Genomic DNA, 10000 nt, shown 5'->3' with positions numbered 1-10000 from the left:
TGTTTTGAGCCATGCACACATGTGCCTCCATGCATAAATGAGGCTGTGGTTCAGCCAGTGTGTGCCCTTGAGGTGTGTGCATTAAGGCTTGGTTACATGAAGGCTGGGTTACATTAAGGCTGGGTTACATCCTACTGCACGTGGGTGTTTCCCTTCACCTTCTCCCAACCGTGCAGAGGCCCAGCCAGAGGCTCTGGTTTCCTGTCTGACTCCAGTCCCCTCGTCTGGTCTGCTCTGCACTCGTCTGGATTACCCCTCTTCTCTTCTCTTCTCTTCTCTTCTCTTCTCTTCTCTTCTCTTCTCTTCTCTTCTCTTCTCTTCTCTTCTCTTCTCTTCTCTTCTCTTCTCTTCTCTTCTCGCTCGGCCCCGTTCTGTCTTCTCTCCTCTCATCCCCTCTGGTCTATAATCTCTCCTCTCCTCTCCTTTCCTTTCCTTTCCTTTTATTTCCTCTCCTTTCCTTTCCTTTCCTTTACTTTCCTTTACTTTCCTTTCCTTTACTTGCCTCTCTTCTTCTCTTCTCTTCTCTTCTCTTCTCTTCTCTTCTCTTCTCTTCTCTTCTCTTCTCTTCTCTTCTCTTCTCTTCTCTTCTCTTCTCTTCTCTTCTCTTCTCTTCTCTTCTCTCCTCTTCTCTTCTCTTCTCTCCTCTCCTCTCCTCTCCTCTCCTCTTGTCTGGTCTTGTCTCTCTTGAAGGAAATCATGGGGAAGCAGTTAGGGAGTCTGGCTTTTAGACCCAAGAGTGGTTGGCTCAATTCTCGACCCCGCCAGCTGGATTAGGGTAGAGAATACCCAGCACTCTCCTCCATGACACCGCTCCCTTTTGTTTGTTGGACTGGGCCATTGCACCAACAAGGCACAGATGCAATTTTGTTGTGTGCTTTCAGTCAAAATGACAATGCGACTTTCCCATTGGGCGTTTCAGCTTTTCACTTCACCCTCTTTTCTCCTCTGCTTGTCCGCAGTGCCCCTGGCCGCCCCAAGGGACCTGCGTGTGACTCTGGCGATGTACGACCACCTACGCATCATCTGGGACCCCGCCCCCTTCCCCACCCAGGGCTACCGCATCACCTACAAGCCCAGCTCAGGTACACACAACCAGGACAACCAGAGAAGGACTCTGGAGTTGCGTACTGTAGCTGCCTCTGGTCTCAACTCTGAATTTTGAGCTGCAGGCTGTATTACATTGAGTGATTTGGTGTTGGCATGCTAAACTAACTAAAACTATCTGCTAGGGATTGAAGAACGCCGTTTTTGTAAGACCCAATAAACACATTCATGAAGTTACTTTATATTATATTATATTATATTATATTATATTATATTATATTATATTATATTATATTATATTATATTATATTAAATTACATTGCATTATATTACATTACATTACATTACATCATATTCTTTTCTATTACACTATCTAATACATTATATTACATGATATTATATAACTAAAGTAAAGGACAAGCACCTGTCTGCTCATAGCCATCCTGCAGTGCTCACTTATGTGATTGCCTAAACACAGAGGTTGAATTGCGTGCGGACTGAGTGAAGTGTGGATTGTGGACTGCGTGAAGGGCTGTATGATCATAACCAGTGGATCTGACTTTCAGTGATTGTTTGTGTGGGTGCGTGTACGTGTGTGTGTGTGTGTGTGTGTGTGTGTGTGTGTGTGTGTGTGTGTGTGTGTGTGTGTGTGTGTGTGTGTGTGTGTGTGTGTGTGTGTGTGTGTGTGTGTGTGTGTGTGTGTGTGTGTGTGTGTGTGTGTGTGTGGGTGGGTTTCCGTGTGTGGGTGGGTTTCCGTGTGTGTGTGTTAGGCGGTGAATCACCCATGGAGATGCTTGTGGGTGACGATGTGAACGCTCAGGTGCTGCCTAACCTTCAGCCGGGCACCCAGTACAGCATCCAGGTCATGGCCACCTATGCCACTGGCGCCAGTGAGCCCGTGGAGACTACCGGCACAACATGTAAGAACACTAACATCCCCCACAACAACGCCACTGCTGCGACTACAACACCTTCAAGACACTAACATCACCCCACAATGTTTAATATGCTGTACAATAATGTGTATGATCCCCTGTGTATTGTGTACTGTGTATTATGTATTGTGTACTGTGGATCTATCTATACTGCTTGTTGACACCTTCATTTCCTCCAGGACCTCTAAATCTTACTCTACTCTATTCTACTCTACTAATACTCTACTCTACTACTACTCTGTACAACAGGCCCACTGGCGCAACATGTTAAACCATGACACCTTAAAGGGATTTTTAGTTGTTTATTTCCAGAATTCATACTGCCCATTCAGTAATGTTACCTTTTTCATGAATACTTACCACCACCATCAAATTCTAGGTATTCATTATGACTGGAAAAATTGCACTTTTCATACATCTTCTCCATGGTCCGCCATTTTGAATTTCCAAAAATAGCAATTTTTAGCTGCAAAAATGACTCTACTTAGACTATACTAGGAAATATTTGTTTATTACTAAGTAAACTTTCATGTAAAGATCAAATTTGGCAATAGGCAGCCCCGTTTCAATGAGCAGCATAGTTGCAGTACCTTTTTTGACCATTTCCTGCACAGTGTACCTTTAAACACTAACGTACCCCCACAACACCACCGCCGCAACATTTAAGACTAAGACTAGACCTAGTACACCTTTAATACTAATGCCCTGGGAAAGATGATGCTTTCCACTTTGAATTGGAAATTACGAGGCTGTTGTGTTTAGGTCCTTTTTTATTGTTCTAGTGACGTAAAACACAGCAAAGCTGAAGTTTATCCTGATGATGCTGCTAGTGTGCACGTTTTTTTTTAAACCAAATACGTCTATCCATTTTGTGGTGGGCGTGTGGATTTTAGCATTAGCGTGTTACCACGCCATTTACAATATTTACACTGGCTGCAAAAAAATAGTCTGTCAGAGTCCGTTTTTGAGAGAAATAAACTGCAATTTCTCTCCACCAAAAGTCAAGGCTATCTCATCTGAGCAACTTGTGTATCAAAATATTCTACAAGTTGCCCAGTGGAAAATGCCACATGGTGGGCTGCTCATGTGTGCTTCTCATCAGCGTTTGTTTGGTAATTACCATAATTCCCAGAGCACATGAATGCACATGAATGCAACACAACCAGTGCCAGCGAGCTGGCTAAACATGTAAACATAACTGATACAACACAAACTACCCTCTCCACACTTCCTTAGCGACAAACCCTGAGCACCCTCTCGCATACATCCATTCATGCATAGGTACAGTACATCTCTTTGTTCTGTGTCTGAATTTTCTATTGACTTGTCTGAGTTTTGTATTATGGAAGACATTGGTTCCTTCCCTGTCTCTCTCTCTCTCTCTCTCTCTCTCTCTCTCTCTCTCTCTCTCTCTCTCTCTCTCTCTCTCTCTCTCTCTCTCTCTCTCTCTCTCTCTCTCTCTCTCTCTCTCTCATGTCGTTTCCTGTCTCTCTCCCACTGTCCTGTCTGAAAAAAAGCCCCAAAAAATATCACAAAAAAAACGCTCCCATCCCATCCCTCCCATCCTTCTTTGCTCTACATCTGCCCACAAGAGGTTTCCCAGTGTCCCTGAGGGACCCTCAGATGGATTGTAGTCTGGTTTTTATCTATAGCTAAGCTCTGTAACAGAAAGAAAGTTTCTTAAGCAGGGCAGTCCGACATTGATGCAGCAGGCTGTTCAACTCTTATAGTAAGTGGACAAAGGGTGCCCTGAAGAAGAAAAAAAAACATGGTGGTGTTTAACAGTCCACACCATTCGCTCTTCGGGCAAGGGACAAAGCCGGGTGCCCTGAAAGGAACGGTGGAGTTTATTAGTCCACCCCAGCCGTTAAAGCCGCGTTATAGCGCCACCGTCTCATCAGCACTCAAACATTAATAGTAGCAGAGGGTGTGTTTGGGAGAACTGCAGTTTTGTGGTTGGTTGACTTTAATTAGAGCCTCTTGCTTTAGGCGACGTGCTTTGCTGAGATTAAAACGTTTTGTTCCCAGTGTTGTTTGTGTAAAGCCGATTGCAGCATTTATTGTTACGGTTTTTGTTTTTTGAGAATGGTACGTTTTCTCTGACAGCGAGAGTGTGACTGGGTGTTGCCACAAAAATGGCGCAATAGGAGTTGTATATATATATGATGGCAAACAATGTACATTTACAGCAGTTATACCTTAGCTATAAGAGCTACCACAGGAGAGGAATGGAGTGGGACAGAGTACTGCCGCAAATGTACTGTAAGCCACCCTTTTGTTCACTTTTTGAAAGGAGTGACGATGTCAAAACGCAGCAAGCAAATTAGATTTCCTCTCAGGACATATAGTTCTGTATCATAATGTAAGCTTTCACCACCCACACACAAGTACCCTCAGCCTGCTTCATACATAAAAATAAGTACATACGCTCTCAGTGTCTGCAAAAAAAAAAAAATCCTCAGCCCAGCAAAACACTCATGACATTTTGAAAAGTGTGCAGCCAGCAGTATGATAATGCCCAAAACAGATTATACCTTTGATGTTGGAAGTGTAAGGCTGGAGACGAGAGGGGTAGATTGAAGTTTATTGATGTCCTGTGGTAAAAAAAAAGAAAGTGTTGAATGTAATGAGGACATGTGAGGGAGTTTGGAGAGTAGAAAGTGTGGTGTGGTGTGGTGTGGTGTGGTGAGGTGTGGTGCTGTAAGGTGCGGTGCGGTGTCTCGCTCCGCTTGCATTCGTTCCACTCTACACCCCGGCCCGCTACGGAGTTCTTGCTGTTTCTCCTGCCCAGGGGAATAGTGCGCTTCAGTCCAAAGCCCAAATTAGATTTTCTGGGAAGCGTCTTTGTCATTACCTGCTTGAATCATCTGGCCCAGTCTTACATCTATTTTTGATAGCGAAATCCATACGGTCACAGTAGCGTGGGGAACAGGCCAGGTGCTATTCAAGATGAGAAATTAAAAAGTGTTCAGGTTTGAAATACATCAGAATGTTGCACTCCCTCGAGTGTCTACTGTCTATGGCACTGTTTTACTTTTATGTGTTTTCTACCTGCCTTTGCTTTTTTCTCTCTCTCTGTTTCTGGTAGTTATTCAATAAATTATGTCCCTTCCCTTCCCTCTGGACTTGTAGCGAGACAGTGAGTGGGTAGTCGGAGATGTACTGTACGTTAGTCCTGGGTTTCATCCTGTGCTATGTTCAATATACTCTCTGAAGGTAGATTCGCTGCATAGAGCTGTGGTCACTTCACACCATTCAGTCACACACACATGTTCAGGAGCCCGTTTCCTGTAGTTCAACTCTCTCTCATGAAGGCTCCCCTCCCCTCTCCTCCATAAAAGAGTTAGACCCCCTCCTGCAGAGATGAAAGAGCTGCCAGGGCATCATGTGTAGACCTGTGGCTGGAGTCAGTGGGAGCATTGCTGCCTGGTTAACACCAGACCTAATCACAAGTGAGATTAGGTCTGGGGAGTTGCCTATCATAAATTCCGTAGGGGGCAGAATACTTGGCTATTATGACACACTGCCCTGCTCTCTGATTGGGCAGAGAAACTGTAAAGGTCGGAATGCTTGGCCATTATGACACAGGTACCATGATCTTGGACGTTATGAGTCATCCTCGCCAGACTATCTTTCAGATCGAAACGATTGTGGAGAACTAAAGGCAGTATGGGAGTTCCCAGGCTAGGAGCGTGGCTGCACGGGGCTTTTTCTCTCCTCTGTCTCTCTTCTCTGTTTTCTCTCTCTGTTCTGGTCCCTATAAGATGCCGCTATTATCTGTCAACTGTCACCTGGGCTCAGCTTGCCGCACTTTTCACTCCCCCCCCCCCCCCCCCCCCTCTCCTCACTCCTACTCGCCTCCTCTTCAAACCGACACATCCCCCCCTTAATCACCACCTCCGCCGCCTCTCTCCTCCACTCACCTCCCCTTGATTCGGTCTGCCACTCTCTGGTGTCACCTTCTGGTCTCACCTCTCTGGGCTCGCCTCTCGTCTCTCCTCCTCTCCTCTCTCTTCCCCTCCTGTCTCCAGGCTCGGTCTGCCTCTCCTCTCCTCTCCTCTCCTCTCCTCTCCTCTCCTCTCCTCTCCTCTCCTCTCCTCTCCTCTCCTCTCCTCTCCTCTCCTCTCCTATCCTATCCCCTACCCTCAACTTGCCTTTCTCTAGCCTCACCTCCTCTCCTCTATTTTCACCTCCTCTCTCCTCCTCTCCCTCCCCTCCTCTCGCCTCCTCTCGCCTCCTCTCTCCCATACCCTCTCTCCGGCCTGGTCCTAATGCACAATTTATGACACACATTTGCATACAGTGCTAGTGAGCCGTTACGGTGCGGCATACATTTCCACCCCTACCTTTGCATTTAATACACACAAACTAGACACTCTTCCATCTGCCTTCTTTCTCCCTCTGTCCTCCTCCTCCTCCGCCTGACGTCTGCCTTGCATGACTGCAGTTCATCTACTCTACAAGGCTCAGAGTGCCCACATGTCGTGGTTGTGTGGGTGCGTTTGGGCAGTGAGGGGTAACCATGTGCATTATGCATTAATCACAACCTGGTCCATAGGGCATCCAAAGTATTGGTCCATATGTTCAGGTGTCACAACACTTGGTTGTCTACACTTGTCATCCATCCGTAAAAATATTCACGAGGAATGCACTTAATGAGCGCATCAGTGCATCATATATCGAAAGCGTAACTCGAAAGCATCCAATGCAACGTATGTCTATAATATGTCTATACGTCTATACATATTGTCGCTATCCAAGAAACTATGCATCTCCACCTTTCATTGTGTTTTACTTATTAATTTATAGATCCCTATTTTGGTAAATAAATAGTCATTTAGACAATGACGTTGGTTATTATGTAATGTACTGTATCATGGAGACTGACCAGAAGTGCTTGATGGAGTTCTAGTCTCTGGATGAGGTTGCTGGGTGAGGTGTTGCATGTGTTGATGTAGCATGGGTAAGACTGCATGGGTCAGGCTGTATGTGTATAGTCTTTTTAAAGATGGGCTTGCATGGGTGAGGTTGAAAGATTGAGTTGGCATGTGTTTTGGTTGTGTGAGGGCCAGGGCTTAACACTGGCACCTGCCAACCGGACAAATGCTGGTAAAACTTGGCTGTGGCTAGTAATAATGTCAGTGTCACCAGCCAATTTGTCTGCCAGCTTATTCTTATTCATATAATAACAATTATTCATGTTGTGTTTAAGTTCAAGAAAAAGCTCAGTTTCTTTTTGCTTGATATACTTCTATGTAACAAGCAACATTCTTCCTGCTTTAGCACCTCATCTTCTGATGTTAGACATACACTATCATGATAAAAAAAACGATATAAAATCTGTGGCTAGTGGAATACCTGAATGGTTAGTGACTCTGGAAAACCACTAGCCACAGTGGCCGGTGGATGAAAAAGTTAATGTCAAGCCCTGGTGAGGGCGTGAGGTTCCATGAGTCAGGCTTCACAGTGTGTTTGCTTTGCATGAGTGTGCGAGGTTGCATATGGCTGCCTGCGCTGCATGTGTTTGTGATCTAAGCTTGCATGCGTGGGCGAGGTGGCCTGCATGTGTGTGAGTTGCGTTCCCGCCTGCTGTATAGTAAGAGCGGTCCGCCGCTGCCTGCGAGCGGTCCCTGTGTAGCCGTAGAGAAAAGAGCAGCAGGCAGCACCCGGTTCCCCAGCCCCTAATGCGAAACATGTGCGGCGCGCACAGGGGCTCGATACTGTGTGTGTCACGCTAATCGAAACGGACGGCTGTTTTTCTTCATGGCAGTTAAGGCTTTCGTTTGTACACATGACAATTTTTCCTCCCCCGACCGTTTGCAGTTCCAGGCAGCTCCAGCGTCAGTGAGCGTGCATTGACTGTGGTGCCTGGGGCTGGGCTCTGCTGTGATCAGGGGGCCCCACCCGGGCCGGCTCCTGTATAGCATCCTGAACTCTAGATAATGTCTTAATGCTGTCAGCACAGCTGCAGACCTCTGGTTGATCTCTCTGATCTCAGATCTGTCTTCGCCCATAATGGCCGGAAGGCAGGTACTGTGTGCTGTAACACACATCCTTTCAGCACTCACTGAATTGAGGTTGTACAGTAGTTTTGAAAAACCTTGAAACCATGGCTATGAAGGAATGAAAGGGAAACTGTGCTATTGCACATTACAATGTGTTTTTGTTTAACACTACAATCTGTGACTTTGACTTTTTGCCTCCCTCACTCTCTCTCGTTCTCTCTGAATCTCTTTTTCTTTCTGTCTGTGTCTGTACTCAGTAGCGGCCGGTGGATGGGAAAACAGGCAGGGCAGAAATTTTGGCGATCAAGTCCATAATAATAAAATCAATACTGTATCATTTACGAGTTGCATTGCGTGTGTAGGCAAGACAGGAGAGCGTTTACGCAGTGTTTGGTGTGTTAGTAAAACACCACCGTGATACACCGCACTTATCAGGCATGCGCGTTATCTGTTCAACTTCTGTTCTGAAGAAAGCTGTTTTTGACAGTTCTCTCCACGCAGCTCTTGCTCATTTAAGCAGAGCGACTGCAGACATGTTAAGAAATTATAAGAAAAATGCTTTGTCCGCTCGCGGAGTTGGAGTTTGTGACAAGCAACACGACAAGAATATGCACTCCACGCAACCGGACAGCACGAACAATCAGGAAAACTAAGGCTAGCACAGCATCGTAGCCTTTGCCAAAGCAGAGCAAAACTCCTCGTGTGCAAACATACTCGTTTGAAATGTAGAAGCATTTTTGTCGGCCAACATGCGAAACAAACTGTCCTCAAGTAGGCCTAGGCTACTACAGTACAAACTGCTGCTGCCTATAGACGAGTGATCTCGCCTTCACCGTTCGTACATTACATTGGATGCAACCAAATCAACAAGCCCTGCAACACTATTCAATTCAGTCAGTCGTCCTCTTGCTGCCGGTTCAAATGTACCACAGAACCAAATGCTACCAATACCGGGAAAGGACGTGCCTATTTTCGAAACGAGTAGCCATGGTTAAAACTTAACAGGGGAATTGTGCATTCAGCCACTGAAGCTCACTATCCAACAGAGTCGCTCCTGTTCTGCAATGCTAGGCTGGACCGTGTGCAGGTGTATTTTTTAGCTTGCTTTCGGGGACACAGCAGACAATACTGAGCATAAATGAAGCTGTCAACAACATCCCAAGCTCAATAAGCTCAGATATTTCATTAAATAACTTCCAGTTTCCCTATTTTACAAAGACTTGATTCATAATCCCTCACGCTTTGTTTAAACTATGTAGTAAGCCCAACACAGCTTCTCAGAGAATGTCATCAGCTAGTCGGCTACGTGGGGGTAGCAGCAGCAGACTTTACGAAGCTACACATTTGCTTGCTGTCTCAACATTGCAAGCCCACAAATTTCATTAAATAACAGACAGACAGTTACCCATTATGCAAAGACTTCGGTCATAAAACCTTAAACTTTGCAATAGCAAATATACAAACTGTACCTACCACAAATGTGAATCTTTAACCAGCCAACACATATCCTTCGTCAAATCCGACATGGTTATCCGTTTAATCCACCGATTTTGTGAGGGAAATTTGCGGCAATGGAGTTAATAAAATCCCACAGGTTAGAGATGAGCGGAGTAATATGTTTGTTGTGTCTTTTTCAAAGCAGGCAGGGCCACCAACCTGTCATTGGTCAGGGCAGATCATACATCTGCCCTGATAGCGCCCATAAAGTCGCGCTTATGTTATGATATTATGCTAAGTAGGCTACAGTGCTAATTTTGTAGAATGGGAATCGGGGCGAGGGGGTCAGACTTAGCTGAGGCGGCGAGAAATCTGCCCAGGCCAGTGTCCATAGACAGTAACGTTAAACAGCCACACTGGATGTAAACTTGACTTCTCAACAAAAATAAAACCCGATTCCACTCGCAAAGCTCGTCACAAACCACAACATTGATGTAATACGATTCCCAGTGTGATTGAGGTTGCAATACATATTTTATCTACAATTTCTGAATGGATCTATTTTTCTCAGAGGAAGAA

General features: G+C 45.5%; 1 protein-coding gene across 1 annotated transcript in view; it reads left to right on the top strand.

Annotated features, from left to right (window-relative positions):
- col14a1a (collagen, type XIV, alpha 1a) overlaps positions 1 to 10000 on the top strand; it is a gene marked incomplete at its 5' end in the record, with an annotated part of 165078 nt that overhangs the window by 69319 nt on the left and 85759 nt on the right. The window contains 2 exons of the mRNA XM_063217544.1: positions 960 to 1082; positions 1815 to 1964. Coding sequence (XP_063073614.1) covers positions 960 to 1082; positions 1815 to 1964 — 273 coding nt within the window. The remainder of the gene's footprint in view (positions 1 to 959; positions 1083 to 1814; positions 1965 to 10000) is intronic.

The sequence above is a fragment of the Engraulis encrasicolus genome, chromosome 2 (assembly GCF_034702125.1).
Source record: "Engraulis encrasicolus isolate BLACKSEA-1 chromosome 2, IST_EnEncr_1.0, whole genome shotgun sequence".
Lineage (NCBI taxonomy): Eukaryota > Metazoa > Chordata > Actinopteri > Clupeiformes > Engraulidae > Engraulis > Engraulis encrasicolus.
Note: the sequence above shows the minus strand (reverse complement) of the source record. Positions and strands in the feature narration are given on the sequence as shown.